The sequence below is a fragment of the Alligator mississippiensis genome, chromosome 3 (assembly GCF_030867095.1).
Source record: "Alligator mississippiensis isolate rAllMis1 chromosome 3, rAllMis1, whole genome shotgun sequence".
Lineage (NCBI taxonomy): Eukaryota > Metazoa > Chordata > Crocodylia > Alligatoridae > Alligator > Alligator mississippiensis.
Window position 1 is genome coordinate 122738783 of NC_081826.1, and position 24736 is coordinate 122763518.

The window sequence follows — 24736 nt, forward strand, 5'->3', positions numbered from 1 at the left end:
TCATCTACATCAGCATACAAATCAAATATTGACCATGCACTTTGGTATCTCCAGAAATCCCATCAGTTTAAACACTTGCTACAAGAGACACCAAAATGTTTCATTAAGCTAAATGTAATACTTTATGCCTGTAATAATATAAGCCTGTTTCTCCCCTATTTATTGTTATTGTACAAGTGTCATATTAAGCATCTTTTCCAGTACTTAAAAAACTCAACTGCTAAATTTCCCTTTTTAATTATACTTTGGACGTAGTGAAATATAAGTACATGGTAAGGTCCTCAAAAAATTGCAATCCACATTAGAAAGAGACCCTATTCTTAAAAAGATCTTCCCAGAGCCACCCATCCTAGCCTTCAGACAAGCACCGAACCTCGCCAACCTCATCACCAGAAGCAAACTTCCTCAAGCCCAGAACACACCAAAAGGATCCAGACCGTGCCAGGACAAGAAATGCAAAACCTGCCAACACATCTCCACCACCCCCACTATTACTATACCCCACAACAGAGCCATCAGCATCCCAGGATCTTACAGCTGCACCTCCAGAAATGTGATATACCTCATCCAATGCACCAAATGCCCTGATGGAAGATATGTAGGAGAGACCAGACAACAACTGCGCACCAGAATGAACGCACACTGGAAATCCATCAAAGACAGAAACACTTAATCACCGGTGGGGGCACATATCTCACAGGAGGGCCACTCTCTCTCCAATCTCTCAGTCCTGATCCTCAAGGGAAACTTACACAACACTTCCCAGAGACGAGCCTATGAGCTCCATTTCATCAACCTGCTGGATACTAGAGATCAGGGACTAAACACAGACATTGGATTTTTGATACATTACAATCTGCCTGGCAACTGACTCCCCAGCCCAGCCCAGCCCAGCCCCTGGCTTCTTTACTTTTCATTCCATCCAGGAAGAGCACACAACAACTGCTGCAGCGTCCTTAGCCTGACGAAGGGTTTTTGAACCCGAAAGCTTGCTTAATAACTATTCTCCAACCATTTGGGTTGGTCTAATAAAAGATATCAAATCCACCCAAGGAACCTTGTCTAGTAAGGTTCCAACACCTGAATAGAGTTGCATTAATTCTACCAAGGTGAAAGTACTGCTTGAAGATCGGGTTTTAATTCTGTGCAAGAAGGAAATTGCTGTTACTTGTTAGTGTAATTGTGGACACGGATGCTGGAAATAACAATCGATTTAAGAGATTTTCTGATCAATCAGGCACTAGATGAAAAAAAAAAATACATGCAATAGAATTAAAACAGCCATTACCAAGACTGGATGCCTTTCTGAAAGAAAGGCTTTAGTCAACTACAAGTTGTTAGGTTCAACAAAGGAGAATGTGCGAAAACTTTATAGCTAATAATATAGAGGAGGTCAGGCTATATCAGGGTGGGCAAAATATGGCCAGGCAATTTCACCTGCCCTGCAGGCACCCAATTGTACCCTGGCCAGCCTGCGTACCTCGCTCCCACCCTCATGTGCAGAAGGGCTCGGCCCAGCCAGCATGCAGCTTCTAGGTGGGGCTGCTGCTGCCACTGCTGTAGCCACCGGGTGACCTACTCAGCTTCCCTCACATCCAGTGGCTCCTCCTCATCTCCTTGCTTCAGTGCTCACCCCAGGCAGCACGCAGTGAAGCGGCAGGGGGAAGGAGGTGCAGCTGGAGGGGAGTATGAAGCATAGGGTTGGGGCTGGCGGGAATGCAGAACCTACACCCACAGGGGCAGTGGAAGCGTGGAGCTCAGGTGGGCAGGGTGTGGGTGTGAGGGAGGGTGGGGGCTGTGGGAACCCCCCCCCCCACATTTCCTCCCCATGGCATACAGTTCCCACTGCTGGTGGCAGCAGCAACAGGCAGTGGGCGCTCGGCATGCTCATGGCTCATACAGGCACTGTTGCCTGATGGTGTGGTTCCAGCCAGAGCTGCACATGGTGGCAAGGAACACAGCCAGGCTGGCCTGCCTCTGTCACGGAGGGCTCTCCACAATGCATGTGCCATTCCTGGCACTACTGCACCACCAGAGGGAAGTCCCATGCAATGAAGCCAGCTGCCTTCCATATACCCTACTATGCAGGTCTTGGGACTTTGCTGGGAAGCATGGAGTAGGGCTCCTCTCCACTCTCGGGGGAGTCCTGAGACCTATACGGCATGGGGCAGGAAAGAAAGCTGCTACTTGCACATGCACAATGGGGAGACCCACACAATAGAGGTAGGCTGGCCGGGCTGTGCTCCTTGCCACCACGTGCAGCTCTGATCAGAGCCATATGCTGTCATATGGCAGCACCTGTGTGGGCCATGAGCCTCCCTGAGAGCCTGCTGCATGCTGCTGCCAGCACCGACAGCGGAGGATGTGTGCCATGGGGGGGGGGGGGGAGTGTGTGGATGGTCCCTGCTCCCCACCCCCCTCCCTCACACCCTCCCCCCATAACCTCCCCACATATATACTCCACAACATACCCTATGCACGCCCCCAGTCACACCCCCTCACAAACCCCATGCACACATACAATATACATGAGTAAGTCTTTATTTTACTATCAACTCTATATACAGCACACAAACAAATCATGACAAAATATATTTTTAATAAAATTAAAATGTTATAGTAGGCGTTTGCCTTTTAGTATACCATTTTTTTTTTCTGGTTCCAAGATGGCAACCCTCCCCTCCCAAAAAGATTATTTCTTGGGGCAAGGGGAGGGACTTCTGGTGGCAAATGTCAGGAGTTAGGGCAAGAGACTTCCAGTCCCAAGATGGCGACAAGGAGCCGGGCACCTGTCAAGGGACAAGGCTACCCTTGCAGCCCTTGACAGCTCACCAAAATTCGCTAAACAGCCCTCCAGCTGAAATAATGGCCCACCCTTGGGTTACATGATTTAACAGTCCCTCCTGACCTTAAACTCTATGAGTAACTTGAAATTGCACTGCTCAGTGCTTAACTACTGTGATCCCCATAACCAGACCAAGGACAGGATGGATCCTGCTCTCATTTATTTCTTTGGCTGTTGAACACTTCCAATATGAAATGAAACACTTGTTTTGCATAAGCCCTTCTAAGTACATACCAATTTTTTTCTTTAAAGTGAAGTGCCCTTGTTCTCATCATGAGCAGTTACATGCTTTGGTATGGACCATGCTGGATAGTTTCATCATCACTCTGAAATTATGCTGGCTCATGAAGGTAGCTTCATGGACAGTAGGTTTGATAAGTGGCTTTTTAATCTTATTATATTGCGCTTTCCCCACTCAGTTTATTTTGAGAGATTGTTTTATATACAATTGAATAAAAGATGGTAAGTTGAAACTGTGCAATATAATAAAGAAAAAAATGCCACTTACCTGACTTCCCTTAACTTGGTCTACAAGAGTCCAGAGAGGACTGTGTCCCAACAGCACGCTAAATGCTGGAGTGCCACAGTTAGACCAAGAAGTCAGTCATATGACCATGTAGAAAAATCATGTAACCTAAAAAATAAAAAAAAATGCAAGGTTTTTTTTTATTTTTAATTTCATTGCCTGAGGCAAAAAAATGCTGTGGACATTTGTGGCGCACATCACTCAGCCACAGCTGTAACTGACAGATTAGGTGTTTTTCTTTTTTTAACTCAGCGTTCTATTTATTTTTACCCTTAATGAAGTTGAAGGTTGATTTTTTAAAATCAAAATAATTCTTGAAACAAATTTTGTTAAATACGTTCTAGCTGTGGAATGCCATTTTTTAAACATGGCCATGAGTTACCAACTGATCTACACAGTAAAGTTCAGTTATACGTAGAATATCTTCCTTTTAAAATCCATTTATATTATACTTCACAGAAAATAATGAAAAAAAGAAGTTTCGCTAATCCAGCAAAAAGCTCAAGAATTTTTTTGTTACAACTTTTGTGATGCTATTTGAATGTTCACTGGTGTTAAGAAAGAATAAAAATACTTTAATTTAGAAAGTGCATTAGGTGTATAGGTGTATAACACAGCATAAGTAAAATCTACTAATAACAAGAGAAAAAAACCTAGCAACAATTAAAAGGTGGGTGCAGGCAAGAAAGATAGTCCTGAACTGCCATATACCATTTATTTTACAGAAATAGTTATTATTAAAAAATACAAATCACATAATGCAATATTTTAACTTCCTGACACATTAGTACAGTGGTGCTCAAATTATAGCTCATGGGCCAGATTCAGAAGTTTGGCGACGTGGGAGTGGTGACAGTGTTCATTTCCATTCTCCTGCTACCAAACTTCTGGACCTGCGGAGAGTCCCAAAAGCTTGATGATATGCTCCTGCCCAGTAGACTATGCCAGCATATGGTGGGGCCAGTGTGTGGGATCACTTAGCAGCTGGATCTAGAGCACAGAGCTGGGCCAACCCACAGCCCAATCTGGCATGCAGGGTCAGGCTGCATGCAAGACTGGGCTGGTGCCTGCGGCTGAATCTGATGCACCAGAGCGCACCTGCACACTGACCTGGTGCAACTCATCTGTCCCTCAGGCCCAGAAGGTTGAGCATCACTGCATGAGTACACAAAGCAACAGTACGTAGTGCAATGTTGGTCCTAGTGGAGTTATAGAAACTAAGCTGCTGGGAGAGCTAGTTCAATTTTGCCTGAACTGACAGAAGCAAACCTTGCTTTATCTCTATCCTATAATCATGATCCAGATCTCTCTAAAGCCCAAGACTACTACATCATTTGGCAAGATGGTTAAAATCTGCTATAATATTTTCTATGGAGGCAGGATCCAGCCATGTTATCTAGAGACAAGATCCAAATATGCAATAATAACCTTGTTTTCCCAACTAGAGAAGTTTGTCTTTCTGTGGCATTTATGTAAGTGTCAATTAAACTAGCACAAAAAAGCAATATGTGATAATTTTGTAAACAATGCTATCATATAGGAAGAACCACCACCAACTTAAAGATGTCAATGATCCCAGCAAGATGGGCATCAAGATGTTTTTTGAAGACTGCCAGGGTGGATGACTGAACCACTTCTGGGGGGAGCCTGTTCCAAACCCTCAGCATTCAGCTTGTAAAGAAGTTTTTCCTTATATCTAGCCTGAAGTGATCTTCAATCAGTTTGTGGCCATTATTTCTTGTCCTCCCTTGGGGGGCCTTGGTGAATAGATGCTCCCCCAAATCCTGATGTACACCCCGATATAGTTATAGGCTACAACCAAGTCCCTCCGAGTCTTCTCTTCTTCAGGCTGAACAATCCCAAGTCGCTCAGCCTCTCCTCGTACACCTTGGTCTCCAGGCCTCTAATCATGCATGTGGTCCTCCTCTGGACTCTTTCAAGCTTCTCCACATCTTTCCTGAAATGCGATGCCCAGAACTGGATGCAGTATTCCAGTTACAGTCTCATCAAGGCCAAGTAAAGCTGGAGGATGACATCCTTTGCCTTGCTCGAGATGCTTTGGTGGATGCATGCCAGAGTGTTTGGTTAGCTCTGCTAGCTACAACATCGCATTGGTGGCTCATGTTCATTTTGTTGTCAATCATGAGGCACCCAGGTCTCACTCAGCTGTGGTGCTGGCAAGCAGAGCACTGCGCCAAGCCTGCAAGTGTGTTGTGGGTTATTTCTCCTCAGATGGAGCACTTTATATTTCTCTGTTTACAGAGAGAAAAACTGAGATACAAAGAGAATAGATAATGCTAAACATGATAAATCCAGGACGAAGTTGGGATTAAGGTTGGTTTACTGAATTCCTGTCTCCTTGACTAACTACTTGACTGTGCTGACGTAAGTAAACATATCCAAGGCAGCTTACACCCCTATATCCAAGACAGGTATTTCAAACAGAAGCTTCCACAAAATAAAATATATGCATCACACAAGAGGAGGGAAACTGGAGAGTGATATTCAACATTACCTTCATTTTATCAATGCTATTTAAATGTTCTTTTCACACCTGGAACATGAACACTTTTTAATGTTATATTCCTTACATGCATCCTTTCATAACAATAATTGTGCTCCAAGCCCATTATTTTATATTACCTGTTAGTATCCATCATTACAGGAGTATCTTTTGATCAGAAGGAAAATTCTAATCAGGAAATATGGCACTTCTGCTGAAATCAGCAGGGAGTACCATAAAAGAAATGAGTGCCAGATGGAAATGTGGATCTCTTTCAAGAATTATCATCAGAACCTCAAATGGTGATTCAATAAATTTAAATACACAAGAGGTACTGCTCACAAATTCCTCGCTTTGTGCATCTCCACCCTATCAGGTTCATCATACTGTATTTTCCAAAATACTTCTGTTGGTGAAAAAAAAGTGTCTCGCTTTAGTTAACAGTTAAGCCAGGAAGTCATCAAGGATATTTTTTCATTAATTTCTTTTTTATAAAATAAGTACTAGAATGAAAAAAAAAGTCAGCAATTGTGGACTGATTTAAAATTATCTGGGCAATATGCATGACTAGTGAATTGCCAATCAATAGTGATGGATGAGTGGTGACTTTTTTTGATGACGTTGTGCATCTAACTGTCTTCTCACAGTAGCTGGGAGCCCAGCTCCTGCTTTTCCTCAGCTGGCCCCTCCCTCTGTCCTCCCCACCACACCGGACTCCAATAAAGAGCTTAATGGACAGACGCATCGATTAAGCCCTTTATATATATAGATTTCCTCTATCATAACCTATTAGGGGTGTGAGAAATGGGCCCTACTCAGTTCAGACAGTGATTTGATTCGTTGATTCAGATCACTGCCCCCGATTTGATTCGACCAAATCCGAATCTGAAGATTCGATGCTGATGCAGAGAATTAGCAATTCGGACATAGACATAGCTTGAAATATTTTTTCTACATACCTCGAGGTACCAGGCACAGCTCGTGAACACTATGATGCTGGGGCGGATGGAGCATCCCACAGGAGCGTGGGAGGGCCCCCTGCGTGCTGGGCAGCGAACCCAGATGTGGACTGGAAATATTTCTGGTTTACTGGGGAGCGCCCCCCCCCCCCGGTTGCCAATTGGCTGCAGGGGGATGCCAGGTGCCCCCCCAGACCCAGGAGGGGAATGGGGGGGGAGGGGGGCCTTCAGCATGCTCTCCAGTGGACCTGGAAGGGGACCGGAAGTACTTCTGGACCATTTCTGGGTCTGCTGCCAAGCATGCTGAGGAGCCCCCTGCACTTTTGTGGGATACTCCACACACCCCAGCATCACAGCATTCACAGGCCACCTGCTACTTAGAGGTATGTAGAAAAAAACATTTAAAGCTGTGTCTATGTCTGAATCGCCGAATCTTTCCGAATCGATTTGGAGGGTTCTGATTTGATTCGGAGAAACTAAAGGGTCCTCTGATTTGATTTGGAGACGTGGCCACTGAATTGGGCCGAATCGAATCAGGAACCAAAGCTTCACGCAGCTCTATAGCCTATACCACTTAGTTATGCTCTCTTCAGTTCACTCCTCGGTAGCAGACACCAGAAGTGAGGCAAAGTTGTTGTTCTGCAAGTAACATGCTATTAGAAGATGGTATACTTATTTAATTTTCTGGAACATTTTAAAACTTATGTATAAATTTCATTACTAATGAATCTACTGATTTATTCCCAAATGTATGCAGTCACTATTCAAATAAACCTCTTAAAATAATTTCTCTCCCTACCTACTCTTCAGAGGGTCTTCATACCACCTCAAGTAATCACTGATAACGAGAAGTAAAAAAGAAGAAATAACTCTACAAAACCCAACTCAAAGAACAAGTGTGGCAAATGTGTTTTTGCAAGATGTGCTGTTCTGAAGATGTTCACAAACTTCAGTATATATTCATATCCAATAGTTAACTTTTTATTTATTTATTTATTTATTTATTTTTAAAGTACTTTTTTTTTTGAACTGGGATCTGGAAAAAACAGCCCCTCAGCATGATTTAATCACATGCTCCTGAAAGTGATAAATAAAAGACTGGCATATTAATACAAATTGCGTCATCAAACCCATCTCCTCCAAAGGCTTTGAATCTCCCCCTACTCCATTGCTACCTTGCTAGTCATAAACAATATAAATATGACTTGGAAACATCAATCCGGAAAGCTGCCAACTAAACCAAACCAGATACATCACCACTTTCCACTTCTATATATCATTTTTCCACTGGGGGTGTGTTGACTGCAGAGGATTAAAAAATTTAGATAGCTCAAGGAGAAAACTTATTATTTTCCTGGATGGATGGTGAGTAAATGCAGAATAAGCAATGATGAAAACAATAGGTGTTTAAATCAAGGAAAATATCTAGAATGGTCTAGTGGCAAGAACGGGGCAGGAAAAAAACCAAGTATATCAAGTATGAAACACTTGAGTAATCAATCCTTTTCCACTCAGAGAGATGCATTAAGGCAGATGGCATTTTCACAGTTTTGTTTGCAGTTCAACTTTAAATCAATCCCAGGATTCATAATCATCCAAGTAAAGTCAAAGCCAAAAATCCAATGAACTTCTGTGAAACAAGGGTTTGGTTCTCTTTTCTTACCAATGCATCATACTATTGCTTTTTTACCAATATAAACTACCAAATTTGATTCTTTTAACAACAGAATTAGACCCATTGCCAAGATTGCTTAAAATGGGCTCCAATTACACAGAATGCAGAGAATTAGAAATTCTGGATAATTCAAAGAGAAATCTGACTATTTGTACAGGATGGACAGTGAACTCATGATTGAACAATCCCAAAATATTTGCCATGTGTTTTGTTTTTCTATAACATCTTTGCCAATTGTCAAAACCAGATATGAGGTAGACTCCTGGTGGACAGTGACTACTTATTAGAAAAATTTATCAGCTAACTCATCTTTGGTTAAAAAAAATATAAAACATCTCCTATTGTAGCTGGTAGCACTTACTATTCAACTGATAACAGGGAAATGGAAAAAAAAAAAAGAAAAGTCTCCCAGCCATATAAACCCAGGGCCTGAGCAGGTCAGGCAGTCTAGCCCTGGGAGCCATGGAGAAAAGAGCTCCTGGCTGCAGGCTTCAGCAGGGCTTCTGCCTGAACATCTAAACTGGGGAGGTTTGGGAGAGGTCTAAGGGGCAGAAGAGGAGGTCCCTGAGAGCCCAGTAAGGGTTCCAGAGCCCAGACAGGCTCAGAGAGGGGGACCCGAGGGTCCATGAGCCCAGAGAGAGGGGCTGAGAGGGGCCCATTAGACCAGAGAGAGGCTGTGTGTGTGACCAGAGGGTCCACAAGCCCAGAGAAAGGAGCTAAGTGCGGGGCCTGAGAGTCCAAGAGCCCGGAGAGGGGCTGACCATGTGGAATGAGGAGTGAACATTGAGTGGCAACACCTGCAAGGCATGGGGCATCGTGTAGGGACAGACAGAGCCACGTAATTGGCCCTTAAGGCTACAGTTCCCCTAGAGGGGCACAGACAGGGCGAGAGGACAAATTTAGCTGAGGTGAAGCTAGTGGGGCCCAGAAAGGACCAGCTAGAGATTTACACAAACTAAGGTTTGCGCTAAGGCCTATGGCCAGCCTCCTATCCCTAATCTTTATTAAGAACAAGGCATGGCAGGAAAGTAATTAAGGCAGGGCTAATCTTAGAGCTTGAGCCAAGCAGGAGCCATGCAGCCACCAGGGGGGCTTCATGGCTGCCCCTGGGGCCCCATGTATAAATTGGAGAGTCTAGCAGAGGACAGTGAAAATGGTTACAGAGCTCAGACATGACTTCCAAGGAGAAGTGGAGGGAACTGGGCTTATTTAAATCTGGAGAAGAGAAGACTGGTGGGAATAGAAGACTGGGGGGATTTAGTAGCAGCCCTCAACTACCTGAAGTGGGGTTTGAAAGAGGATGGAGCTAGACTACTCTCAGTGGTGGCAGATGACAGAACAAGGAACAATGGTCTTAAGTTGCAGCAAGGGAAGTTTAGGTTAGATATCAGGAAAAATTCTCACTAAGAGGGTAGTAAAGCACAGGAATAGATTACCTAGAGAGGTTGTGGAATCTCTGTCCTTGGCTAGACCAGGCTAGACAAAGCCTTGGCTGGGATGATATAGTTGGGGATGGTTCTGCTTTCAATTGGGGGGGGGGGGGGCAGGCTGGATTAGATGACCTTCTGAGGTCCAAACCTAATTTTCTTTGATTCTATTAATTTATTATTACTAAATTCTTCCAAGATTTTATAGAAAGTCTTACCCATTTCTAACCTGAACATGAGGTTCTATAACAAACTGTCTATAAGGCCCTTTTAGTTATTCTTTCTTAGAGTGATTTTTACCCCAGATTCCATCATATTTATGCTATCACTTTATTTCCTTCACTGTACCTTGCAATACCATACAGTGCTGTAGTACCATCTTTGCTCATATTCATAAACAACTTGTACCCTTCAAATACTTGCATTCCAATCACAGCTACTATTCAACTCTTTGTTATTCCTGTTATGTCTAGTTTTCTATCCCACTCTAGGAGACCAAGGTCCTTTTTTTATTGCCCAAACTCCTTGCATTGGTGTACGAACATTTCATTTTTTTTTCTATGTAACCTATGTAAATTTCCCAGCTGAAATATGTATGATCAAAATACCTGTCTTTTTTTTTCATTTTCAACAATGTTACTGCATTCCATTTCTCTTCTATTTCTTAATGCCCATTTATGGTGTGATAATACAGAAAATAAACCCCAAAGATGTTTCACATATAATGTGTAACATCTTTGTGGTTCATGTATATCATGCCTTGAAAATGGAAGGTGTAGCCCCATACTGTGGGTGGTTCCAACCCATGGGGAGCTTTAGAAAGCATGCCTACAACAGGGCTGCAGTTGTATTTTTTAAAACTTCTCAGGCATTCAGGATCCAGACAGTGGTGAGAAATTCTCTAGTCTCTGGTTTCTGTGCCAGGGACTTTGAACCCCATACCCAGCAGCTCTGGCCAGGCTGCTGGGGGGATCAGAGGCTCTTGGCAGGGTTTTAAGTCCTTGACAGGGGAAACCTTTTGGTTCACCCTCCCCACTACTCTACCCAGTGCCTCTGATCCTCTTCATCCAGCAGCCGAGCCAGTCTTGAACTGGATCCAGGGCTGTTCATCAGCCGACTGTTAGTTCACTCCGCTGGGGACCTGAACTGCAGTGGGCCAACAATCATCTGATTATAATCTCAGGCTCCCCTTGCACTGATAAATAGCAATGGTGTGAATGGGATCTGATCCCTGATCTCAACAATCACATGTCCTACCAAGCATGTAGGATGGCAGAAGCCACAATTGTTGGGAACTGAGGACCAAATCCCTTTGCGCCATTAAATGAACATGTGCCAGGGGCCATAACTACATACAAGAAGTGGGATATTTTATTTGTTGACACTTACACACCAATCTATGGTTGTATAAAATATAATTGAAAGAGCAACAATTGCACTATGCCTGTAAAGACACTTTCTCACTACAGTGCTCTAAACCTCAAGAAGAGTGAGATTGGTAGGATCCACAAAAATCAAACCTAAAGTTGTGTTCCATACCTGATCAATGATGTGTTGCTAGAAATGAGGTTGTGCATCAACTGTTGGTAATAACTGGCACTCTACTCTTCTAAGTCATTCTTCAATATGCTTGAGCATGTTTGTAGGCCATCATTTTCATCAGAGTTCCATGAATCTTCCTACACACTTAAAGAAACTCTTGAAGTTTGTCAGTTTTGCAGTCCTAGGAATGTTAAATCAACTTAAGTGAAATCAAACCTCTTGTGTTTAGAAATATCCTCAAGAACTTAAAGGGCTAGATAAAGGCTCAAAAGGTTTGACTACAATTAAAGAAAGGAAATACAAGCCTCCAATTATTTCCCAATAAGTTTACCATGCTTTTATTCCCTTTGCTGAAAGCATTCAGGAAAGCATTACTGTTTAAGTATTTTTTAAAAGAGAGGCAAAAGAAATTTAAAACAGCTTCATTTCCTATTTAGGGTCGACTTGAGAGGCGAGGGGAAGGAGGATATATAGGAAGGAGAGCGGTTGAAGAGAGAAATAAAAGCACAGTAGCAGGCACTTCTGTGCAATAATATTACCAGCCTGCTGAGAGCAATTACAATAGCACAGCTTTATTGTGACCTTATTGAATTAACTTTGAGGGAAAAAAAACCCTGAGATTCAGCAGGGAATTTATTAGAAAATTTTAATGCCAACTTAAATTTGATCCAAAGGCCTCAGTATTAAAGGTCATATCCATTACTATACTGTGGGAAACCTTGGATCTCTCTGCTCCTATGTTCCACCCTTCCCTAGCTTTGTTTTCTTTTATAAAAAAAATAGGTCAAAACTCTCCTCTCTCCCTAAGCTTCACAGCACTTTGATACAAGAGGCACAGGATCACCATCGAAGTGTTAAGGTATAAACCAGGAAGTAAAATAAAGAATCCCTTTACTTTAAAACTTAAGAAATAAAGCAATGTGAAAAGGCTGTAAAATTAAGAAATTTAAACACGAAGGTGGCTGAATTCACCACTGCTATTTAGCCAAAATTAAGACAAAAAGATCAGCCAACTATAAATGAACTATCTATTGCAGGTATTCACAGCTTAATCATCCAGGACACTTGTGTCAGACCTAAGTTGACTTCAATAAATATGGCCAAATGCTTGGCAAAGACTTAGATCAAACCCTCAGTGTTGTAAACCAGCATAATAATCAATATAACTATTCCCAATTTTTGAGGAAGTCTGAGGGTTTGAGTTTCCAGAGGTGCCTAAAAGCAAAGACTTGTTTCTGTCCTTTATATCCACATCACATCATCACAAAGGCCTGACCCATAGCCAGGACTGCATTTCAAATAAATAATAATGCCCATTGCTGCCAGCTGCATGATGGGAGCATGGCCATGAACTGCATTGCATAGCTCGCATATTATTCTTTAGAGAAACTATGTCCAGCCCTGCAGGTCCACTGGAAAATAAACTACTTGCTCAAGATTAAAACCATGCTTTTATTAATGGGCCTCAAATGGTGGCTGGAAGCAAGAATTTGATTTTTACATTGTGCTGTACCACTTCAGATATAAGTGTGTGTGACTGATTTGAAAAATGGTAGTGCAATGAAACAAGCATAAGGGGAGCCTTGTGTTACAGTGAGAAAGGGCAACATTTTCAAGATTGCATAAGCGACTTAGCCAAAGATGCACTGAAAGTTAATGAGACTTAAATACCTAAGAGCCCAAGCTGCTTAGGTCTTTCTGCAAAATTAGCCTAGTCCACCACTACTGCATATTGAAGAACTGTACACTGTGGAAAGAGAAACCAAGGTCCATGTCTTGGCTTGTGAAGATATATACAGAAATTTTAGGGTGCCTATACACAACTACTGAGGCTGCTCCAATTACAGCACGCCGGGGCAGACTTGATTAACTGAGTCTGCTGGAGCGTGGTAATTACTGCACTCCAGCCACCTCCCATGTCTCGTGTATCAGTATCCCCAGTGCTTCAAAATGGTGGTGGGACACTTAAACTAAAGCGTGTCGAATGAGCTTTAGTTGAAGTGCCCCTGCTGCCATTTTGAAGCACGGGGACACTGATACATGAGACGCTGGAGTGCCTTAATTAGAATGGCTCTAATTAATTAGAAAGCCGCTCTAATTAAAGCGCCACCCCCCAACCCATGGAACCTGTGTAAAAGTGCCCTTAGTTCTATATCTCCATTTCTCAGTAGCCTCTTAACCTAGGATTATTTGGGAGGAGTAAAGATCAGAACATAAGATTTCTTTACCTGACTCATGCATGACACATGAAGAACAAACAACATTGCTGGTATTTAGGCCTTTCCAAAAATGTACTGAGAAGCATGCGTGCTGAATTGGTTTAACACACAAGTTTCAAGTAAATTAAATTTCAAACCTAAAATACTGGTTCCAAAATGCAATTTAAACAAGTTTGTCTTTGTCATGGCATCCAATCAAACTTATTGTAAGCCAAGTCAGAGTCAAGTGATTTAACAGGTTTTAAGGCAAGCTGACAAAATTTCAGCACCACAGTGGATATGGAGTTCATACATTTTAACAAAGTAGTTTGCCTATGAATCTAGAACTTGGATGTCCAAACAAATGCACCTTAACACAACTCCTGTTCATACAATGCATCTACATAATCTGCCATGATATAGTAAATCAATGACAACCCAGGTGCCATGGTACCCTGGGGGTCCTTGAGATCTTTTTAAGAGTGCTCCGGGATGCCACTCAATATTACCATGGTTAGGTATGAAGCATATGCACATGATCTACAAGACAAATCCAGATATTTCAAATAGAAATATATAGTGTGGTCCTTCTGAACTTTTTGCAACAGAAGTACTGCTCTATTATTTCCCCCCACCAGTCAAAAAAAGAAAAAAAAAAAAAGAGTGAGAGCTGACATTTTCTGAGGACTGACTTATGTCTTAACAAGAGGCGCCTTGAGTCTAACCCCCAAGTTTGAGAACCACTGCAGTAAGTGTTAGATGTTTTGCTTTCTGAATCACTTTATACTCACTAAATACAGATAAAATATTCAGATTTTAATGAGGTTTGACTCTAATGATTGTAATTTACTTCCTAAGAGGGCTGCATCTGACCAATGCCCTCTCCTTTACCCTCAGGTTTTTTTTATTCACTGCTTTTTACATGAATGTTCAAAGCAAAAAGCCAGAAAAAGGGCTGCCCAAATAGTTGACTGAATATCAAAAGATTTTTTTTTTTAAATGCTTTAGTCGTATATCCTTTAATCTAGCTAACAACCTAGCAAAGTTTGGATGACATGATTTTTAATCTTGTCAGATATTAACAGAAACCTTTGTTGCTCTACCTTCAGAAAGGTTTCGATTGTTATGTACACATTCTGTAGAGGGGTAGAAAGGACACAGCATGCAGAAACTGGAAGCCCATGTTTGATGCTGGATCGACCACGATGGATGGAGTGTCAGTTCCCCACAATAATATGCAGCTCACCATTCTGGCAGCCACTTTTTTGTTCAATTTCCTCAATCTACATCTTCTTTTTTTTTTCAAGGCCGAGAACTGTGGCAAAACACATGAGGTTTTTAAGGAATTCATGTTGCAGTAGTTACTGAGTTAAAGACCCTTAAAGTCTGGAGGGCATGACCCTGTATCACTGAAGTCAAGATGAGCTTTGCCATTGACTTCCAAGGCATGATCTTATTGTTTTATTAATCTTTCTCTTTCCTAAGACTGAGACCTTTGACTCTTTTCTCTCCTATTTGCCACTCTACTCCACTTCCCCACAGTTAAAGGAGAGTCTTTTACTATGTCTAGCTACTTCTGTTCCTTTAAATTGGCACCTTTTGCAAAGTGGTAGTCTGGCATAAATGTCCAGATAGAGCTATCTGCTCCAGAAACTCTGTTATATTTCTTCCTTTACTCCTCTCTTCATAAACTTTTCCTGTTCACTTCTGCACTATGATCCCTAAACTTAGAACAATCTGTCCTCATCTACTATTGCTCTCCCACTCCTGAACCAGGAAATAAAGAACTGGGGTGAGCTAGCAATACCCCAAACCTACTACAGCTGGTGGAGAATGCGGGCAATTAAAGGGCCCTGAGCAGTTGAAAGGCCCGGCAGGCAATAACAGGGACCCTGTATCATTCAAGTGGACTGTAGTAGTTAAAAGAGCAGTTAAAGAGCACTGCAACTGTAGGAGTGGGGTGTGATAACTAGAAACTGAAATGGACTGTAATCACTTAACAGGCCTGCAGGCAAACAGACAGGCCCTTCAGGAGTGGGAAGAACCTGGCAGCCTGTGCTGGTTAAGAGCGACTCCAGTATGGAGGCACAACCTCTGTTAAAGGGACAGGAGGTGCTCTCTGCCCTATGTTGGGAGATGTAGGGTGTGAAGGGGGCAGCAGAGAGTTGTGCAGATCCCAAGGTCCTCTGTTGTCTTTGGATGAGGTAGCAGAAGAGGCAGTGCACTTATAGTGGGAGCTGAAAGTGGAGTGCTGTTGCTGCAAGCTAGCTGAGGGCAAAGTAGCTGCCTTGAGGTGACAGTTGATAGTAGGGAGCAAAGAAAGTAGAAGCAAAGAGTTAAGATGGTTATTGGCTGTTGGAAATGAAGGAGATCTAATGGATACTCACTTACCTCCCAAAAGGGATGCGAGTGTGAAGAAAGGCTTTGGTCACCCTGGGAGGAAGTGACCATGACTGCCTCAAGCAGTGCAGAAGCCCTAGGGAGACAGCTCTCTCTGCATCTAAGACAGAGGATTCAAGACCTGGAGGCCAGAAATCAGGAGCTCACTGAGATGTGCTAATAGAATGAGGTCCAAGTCAGGTCACACCAGGTCAGCCAAGTTCCTGAAGGCCCAGCTCAGAGAAATGGAGAACCAGCTGTAAGAAGTCAGCAGAAGCTCTCAGAGAACAGACGGCAGAGGAAAATGCCTGGCTGCAGGAGCATTGTCTGGATCTGGAAGAAGCCATCTGGAACCCCAATGTCTGCGAAGGGAACTGAAGCAGGAAACCAAGATCCAGCTCTCCAAAGCTAGTAAGGAGAACATGCATCTCTCAAAGAAAGTGTTGATGGAAAAATCAGAGTAGAGCTGAGAGAGCAAAAACATACTGAAACCATTTTTATTAGAATACCTAGACCTCAAGCTGGGGGAACTGGAGGCAAGCACATGCAGGAGCTTGAGAAGCTGAGACAGGAGCAGGTCAGGCTTGCTACCCAGTATGAGGGCCCTCAGGAGGAGAGGCAGAAACTGGTACAGAGAGTCACAATCTGGGAGAGAATCTGCAGACAGGAAGTCCAAAGAAGAAACACATCCAAGGGGGGAGGCTGTGGAGATCCTAGAAGGGAGGTGTGAAGTATGGACATGGGGAAGAGATCTGGGGGAAGAGAGGAAGAATCCCAGAGATGGGGAAGCCAAGGAGCAAAGATGAAGGCCTGATAGTTGCTGTGGGAGCTGGCAGATCTGAGCAGGAGCAAGTATCGGAGAAAGTGGATGACAGTCCCTCCAGCAACCGTGAATCAGTGAAGAAGATGGCGGAAACACCTGCAGCAGCTGTGAGGAAAGGTCTAGGTGTCCAGCCCAAGAGGAAACCAGGCTGGAAAGCAGGCAACTGGGGAGACACCATATTTATAAGAAGCCTAAACTTCTAAGTCAGCTGGAGGAAGCTCCAACAAATATTCCAGATGACAGGAGTGGTGAGGTTCGCGGTTGTCTGGCAAAATGGGGCCAGGAGAAGCTGTAGTATGGGAACATTTGTTCACCCCAGAGATGCCACACTTGCGGTGGCAATGTTGATGGAGAAATAGGATGTGGCCAACCCTCACGGGTCAAATTAGACTAAGGGGCTACTCAGTACAGAGAGTATCAGACAATAACACAGCTGCCCTGGGGTTGGTGGAACTTTAGGGTAGAATATCAGCCCAGTTGGCCACTGGGCCCTACCTTACATGGGGAAAGATTGTGTACCACCAATTTAAAACAATACAACCTTAAGTACCACCAGCAAATTTTTGTCATATAAAGTAATTATAATAAATCTGTTAATGCGTACCACTGACAGGTTGTCTGCATACCACTGGTGGTACCTGTATCACAGATTGGGAACTGCTGCAATAAGGCTTTTAAGTGCTATCATAATACACCTTTTATTAAGTAGTTGTAGTTGGACCAAACCTAAAAAACCTAGCTTCCTTCTTCATAACAGTTTGATACTTATCTAGCAAAAACCATCATTGTCAATTCAATGGATTGGTGATTTGGTGTGATCCAACAGTACATGACTTTGCATTCCAGTTTTTGTACCCCCCTGACTCCCAGCCCAACAAGCACACATTCAAATCATTCAAAAGCAATCCACAGTATGTCAAATTGCACTGAGGCTCTTAAAATTCTAATGTCTGAAGTTCACTACTGGCATGATTTATTATTGAAGTTCCATGTTAGAAACTGACAATTAAGAAATATTGATAAATGAAAACACATTATTGGTGTCAATTAAAAAGCACAAGATTGATTAACCTCCCAGAGGTATACTGGCACAAGCAGTTAGAAAGTAATGACCATCAATAAGTATTCACTACTGACAAATAAACCCTGAAATTAGACCGCTAGGACACAAAAGGTACTTTCAATTAAAATTAAGATTCTTTAAACAGACAAGCTAAGCCCTAGGTCAACATTAACAGTAACATAAGTACAAACAAGGTCCTGTAGTATCAACATAAGAGGCTAACTGGTTAGGTCTCATAGTGTTCATTAAACCTGGCAAAACAGTTAAAATAGTCAGAACAAGCTGATCCAATCTGTGCTTTGAAAATAAAAAGTGTGTATATTAAATTCATCTCATTTTGCAGGATAGAATTTAGAAGCTCCTACTATGGATGTAGCATCTATTATGCTAAGGATCATCCTAACACACAAAGAAGGGGCCTTGTTTCTACCAGTGTACACCTTTGACACGTGCCTGTGCAAAACTGTGAACAGATGTATACAGGTATGTACATTATATTAGTTGGCCAGGTTACATGGCAAACATAAAATTATGTAATAATCATCGGTAGTGTCTAACTTTATCCCAACTACATACCTGGTCTGATAAAAAAATGTCACTCTAAGAAATTCTTGCCTTTCGCATAATGATCATGTGCATTTCCCAAGCAAACTCACCAAATAAATGATGTACATATACTGTGTACATCTAAATACACATCTACTATACTGAAAGATAACCTGAAAAGGAGACAAGCGACACAGAATTTAAATATAACCAGATTAATTTGAACTTCTTTATTCTCAGGGTTTTTTACTTGCTTTTGGAAGAAAAGTACTGGCACAATGCATGTCACCAAGATAAAGGGCACTGCAGCTATTGCTTTTAATGACCAAAGAAAGAGCATGCCCCTCCAAACGCAGAGCTGAAGATAGCAGCAATGCAGTAACACCAAGGAGACTGCGTAAGTACTAATTGAACCTTTTCCTATACTCTGCAACACAGAAAATAGTCTTTCTTTGTTAGTCTTTCAAATCAAACTTATACATACGGAAAACTGGTAACTTCCTTCCCCAAACTTCAGCTTTCATCACATTACAACAAATAAAACACAATCAATCTCTTTTTACTCCTCACCTCTTGAAATGAAGCATATATCTTATCCATTTAAGCTTTAAGAACAATCACTTTTTTAATTAATGAGGATTTAAACAGCATTTGAATTACTATATAAAGTATAATAATGCAACACAATAAGAATGATAATCAGGTTTGGATTGTCTCATAGATCTTTATGGGAAAACACTGCCAAAATAAAGCCCCATCAACCTAAGGCTAACTGACTGCACAGATTGGTCAACTTTAGCATTATTAAATACAAGTAACTACTAGCATTTGTGTTAAACTACAAAAGTAGTCAAAATCTCTGCTCTAGAGAGATTACACTAGAGGCAGGGGAGTCAAATTCACCTCCTGCCCTGAGCTATATCCAGACCACAGGGATCCTTGCAGGCTAGGGCACAGGGTGGTTCTAACAAAGGTGGTAACTCAAACTCTCACTGCATGCTATATGCTCCATGCTACAGCTGGAGCTATTGTTGCTGACATGTGTTTTGTGCCCTGGTGGCAGCTTCAGGACAGCGCACATGGTGGCGATATATCCAGGCCTGGCATGAGGCATGGGCCACAAGGAACATAATAGTGGGGGTGCTAACAGCAGCAGGGCTGGCATCTCAGGAGCTGGGGCTGCCACTGTGGCAACAAGCAAGTGACTGGAGAACTGGGGTTGTGACAGCCCTCACTTGCCCTCCTGCTGCTGATCATGCCTACCAGGGCCCCAAGGGCCTTGGTTTCTGCAGCAAGCTGCTGCTTCTCACTGTCTCCCCCAAAATTTGAGAGACCGGGGCCTGGGCTCAGGCCTGAGCCTAAGGCTGGGGCAAGAGGCAGAGCTACCACATAAGGTAAGTGGCATCATGGTGAAGCAGGCAGCTCACACCAGGGGAGGCAAGTGGCGGGGGAGAAGAGAGAGGGAAGGGGAAATGAGCAGGGGTCTGGCTGCCTGCCTTCTTCCCTACCATTTGTCCCACTGCTGCTTCTGTTTTCTCCTGGGGGGAGGGCAGAAGATTTCAGGCAACCTTTTAAGAATCAGATTCTATATATGGAAAATTCTAACAAATGTATAGTTTTCTATGTATAGAATCGAATTATTGGGGTTTTTTTCTTGGATTCAGGGAAATGCAATGTTGTGCAAGTACCTCTGAATATTAAAAATACAATTCTGAATATAAAAACATAGAGTACTGGAAGACTGCTGTTAAATTCACAGTCCTCAGTTGATGCACTATTTGAGAAAGGAGGAAAAGATCCTAAATATCGCGTGGTTCACTTTATGTTGGATATAAATTATAACTAGTTCCTAACAACAATAATGCAGGTAATACTACATTCATAAGAACATAAGTGCCACATTAGGTCGGACCAATGGTCCATCTCGCCTAGCATCCTGTCTCCGAAAGTGGCAGAAGTAGATGTTATACAGGGAGAGCATTGTACTGGACATTTCTGAAGTGATCTAATCCCTGTTTAATACCCTCTCTGGCACGCACCACTTACTGAGTTAGAGATGTCAGAGAAAACATCTCCAACCATTCTGTTCAAAAACCATTCGTAGGTTTATCATCCATGAATTTATCCAGTCTCTTTTTGAATCTGGCTGTGATATCTGTCTCTACCACCTCCTGTGGCAATTAATTCCAGAAATTAAGTACACATATAAAAAAGTACTTCTAGTACCCTTCCCAGTTCCATCCAATTGTTGCTTGCATCTATAATTCTGTTAAGGTAACATACTGCTAATGAATTCATCAAGAAGGTACAACAATTTGGCTATGCCCCAATTGATAAAACATGACCTAAAAACCAGATGCTAAATTTTTCTTACCTCTATAGCATGTCCAGATACTATAGTATGAAATATTCTCATCAGCTCAGAACAATATAATGCAGTACTAAAAAAAAAAATGTAATAGTTACTGTATTTACTTAAATAGATGACCCTGATTATAAGATGACTGCCCAGTAATTAGATTCTATATATAGAAAACTTATAAATGTTAATTTTCCAGGTATAGAGTCTAATTATTGAAGGTTTGCCTTGAACTTGTCCCCCCTCCCACTGCTACAGCAGAGAAAATAAATCTGAGGGGTCAGCCCTTTTCCTCTCTGCTTCACCCCAACTTTTTCCCCAGCAGCCCCTTCCCTCTCACCTTACTTTCAGACCCTGCTCTCCTTGAGGACATAGAAGTGAGAAACAAATTTGAAAACAGTGACCTTGAAATTAAAAATGGCAGTAGGAATTTGCATAGTACCCATACATTTAGGTTCAGCCAGAATTGATGCGTATTACCTTTTCTTTTTTAAGTCACTGCATGTTTTAGCACAGGTACTCCCTAAACACATTTGTAAGCAGCACATTTGTACCTACTTATATATGGTACAAACTATGTACGATATTAGTCCAAAGCCAAAGGTTTGTGATTTATCATATAGTTCACTGGGCTGGCCCCAGCAGAGTGAACATTTCAAGCCATGCTGACCACAGAGCTCAGCACTGCTCAATATGTGTATGTATACTCCAGATACTCCCCAGAAGGGATCCATGTGCTAATTAGCCTCCACTCATGACTGGAACTAGGTGTTCTTGTCACAAGTCCTGGGATGCTCCCAAAATTTGTGTGCAGATGAGGCACAGGGGAACCTGGTCTGGCTTCACCTCATGGACGCGGGGCCACACTAATCATATGCACCAGGCTGAGAGCGGGGGCAATAGAGGAATTCTGAGTGAACTGTTTGGGGCCTTATTTGGTGATGCTTGCCAGACATTTAAGGCGGGTGAAGAAACAGGAATTACTAGAAATGGGAAAGAAAGGCACAGCTCAGCTGTGGGAGTAAAGAGGAAGTAAAAATGCATGCAGTGCAGTGGCTCACCATGACTTGAAAAACAGTTGACCCTGAACACACTTAATGGACACCACCTTATGGTCTTATTCAGATAGGTTGCACTAACCTATCCTTGCAGTAGGTTCCCACCAGCATGGTTGCCCAATGTGGACCGTGTGTTTTATATTCACGTTCATCATTGGTTGCATTTAATCAACTTTATAGTTAGTTTCCATTGCTCAGCACAGACTGCTTTTGATAGCAGTTTAAAGATAAGACAATGTATTTAGTGACGTTTCCTTGTACACAATGAGGGGCTTTTCCCCCCATGCCAATTGGAATAGGAAACCTTGTCTTGTATTCAAGTAAATACAGTGTATTTTGCAGTTAAGGTAAGTGTGGGTCAGACACAGGACCATGAGATGGGAACTCCTGAGTTCTAATACTGTGCCTGACACTAACTTTGGCCATTCCTATATTATTACACTTTACAGTTTTGGTCTCAACAACATAAGACTGCAGAAATATTACAAGGATTATACAGTAAATATGAAAAATGTTATAAGTGGTTAATATTTAGTATTATAAAATTTAGTCCATTAAATGCAGTTGTCTCATTTCACAAACCTATTATTCTTAAAGTCCCTTTACACACATGTAAGAAAGGAACGTCAAGACTGAGGTTGATCAATTTATATTAGATTAAAGGGGGAGTCATTTGTAACTGGAACACAAGTTAACACTAAGCAGGGAAACCCTCATATTCTCACTGTCAAAAAATGTGTATGTCTTTTGTCACCCTGCAGCAGATCTGCATAAAGTAGGATTCTTATCAGTTTGGGTTACTTAAAAGGACAAACAAAGGCCATGAAACATCAAAACTTTTTTTTCCCCTGAAGACTCCTTTAGTGATAATAACAGCAGTTTAACTGACAGAGGAGCCTCCTGTTCTGCTGGGAAATCCAGAGCAATCCCTTCTTAAATGGACAGCTAGAAGACTAATGTTTTCCAGTTTCCATCTTATGAAAAGACAAATAATAATAAATGGTCCTGAAGATTAAAACAGGCATATAGACAAAACACTCTTGATTGAATACAGCTTTTCTTGTTGGTACAATGACATTCAAAGGCTCTGAGGCTTCAAAAATATAGTGGTAAAACACCACAAAAGCAAATGAATTAGGACTTGAACACACATTCATTAGTAAGTCTTTGAAGTGGCTTCTAATAAACCCTAAAATCAGTGGTTCTCAACCTTTGCAGATTTAAGGAACCCCATATATCGGGCTCAAAAGCACCCCTCAGAAAATGCCAGCTCTAATTTTTACTTGTTTTTTGACTACAGAAAAAAAAATAGAGAAGTTATTCTATTGCAAAGAGCTCAAAATGACCACAGTAGGTCAGAATGTTTTTAACACTCTGGTTTCCTATTTGTAATCTCTTGGTTTTGCTTGTAAATCATGTTTGCACACCTAATGGTGCTAACATCACATGGCATGTCAGGGTGCTGATCAGCGATTCTCAACCAGTGCTGTGGCACCCTGAATCACTACCCTAAATTTAAGCAAAAGCAGTTGGCTCTTCATGGCAGTCTTTCCAATCTCCCTCACATGCAAAGACTAGCAACAGTTCCTCAGAGAAGTCATTTTAGCATTGACAAAGACTTGTAAGGAAATGGCAGATATTAGATAACATTTGTAGTATCATTAGAATGGACCATCTCAAATTCACACTGCATGATGGCTTCATCAAATACTACTTTTTACAATTTTTAATTAATATTTTATGACAACAGTACTTTGTTCACAGCATCTAATGCACTGTCCCATCAGTAAACAGATGGGATCACTCCTGCTGCTAATATACCAAATAAAAGGAAAAGTTCTATGTATTGTGGAAAGAATCTCAAGTGTTCTTCTTCCTCAGTCATCCTGTTTTCAAAGCAAAACCAATAACTAGGAAAGTGGAGGAGGACTGGGGTAGAGATTAATGTTACTGCATGCTTTTTAGCTTTATAAAACTCCTTCTATAACATTTAGGCAAATCCTACTGTGACTGACATGAACAAAATGACAGTAATCTGTCACTATTTCACATTTCCCACTAGGCTGATTCAAATAGTTATTTATGAACCTTATACTTCAATGGTCACTTTGATGACTAAACCATAAATTAGCATGTAAAGTGAATCTAAATTTGATTTCACAGCAACAACAAATTGCCAGCAAGGCTGGGGTATTATTTAATTTCTATCGACACACCATGAAAAAGTCAGCAATACAAGACGTGCTACATCATAATAAACCCAAAACTTCACAAAAATGCACAATACATGTAATATTCACTTCACTGCTTTTCTGTTTAAAAATAAATGCTTTGTATAATGCATGTTTGAAGGTTAGTTCTAAATAAACTTTTAATTTTATGCCAGTTGGCTTCATTATTTAAATTGTTCAATTAAGATGGCAAGACTGAGACTAAAGCAATCAAGATGCTACAGGAATATGAGTGTTGCACAAAAACAATCTTTTTGGGGGGAACATGATTGAAGTGCAACATCAGTTATACCAAGGAACAGATAATTATTTTGACCTCTTTAGGAACATGGTTTTCATTTGCTATTGGAAAATCTTTCAGCGAATAAAACTTCAGTTACTTACCAGTAGTCTTTCAAAATCCTGAAATATGCACACCTCACTAAAATTCACTTGCTAACCTGATTTTCTTTCATTGAAACAAAACCAAACCACCCAAAAAACAAAAAAAAATAACAAAAATTAATAACTCCCCCCTATCTCAAAAAAACACACGCTGCCAACCATCAGTTAGCCACTAAAACCTGCTTGCTAAAGTCTACGATATGACACCTAACTACCAC

General features: G+C 41.7%; 1 protein-coding gene across 5 annotated transcripts in view; it reads right to left on the reverse strand.

Moving 5' to 3' along the window:
* The window catches only part of LYRM4 (LYR motif containing 4), a 129191-nt gene that overhangs the window by 61730 nt on the left and 42725 nt on the right, over positions 1–24736 (reverse strand). Inside the window, exon 3 of one of the 5 annotated variants that reach the window (XR_002091172.2) lies at positions 3354–3479. The exons of 3 other annotated variants lie outside the window; for them this stretch is intronic. Coding sequence is in view for 1 of the 2 variants with exons in the window: in XM_014606983.3 (XP_014462469.1) it covers positions 20907–20927 (21 nt within the window). In the remaining variant the exon portion in view is untranslated. Of the gene's footprint in view, positions 1–3353; positions 3480–20860; positions 20928–24736 lie in introns of all 5 variants that reach the window. One more of the 5 variants, XM_014606983.3, reaches the window with a different exon arrangement.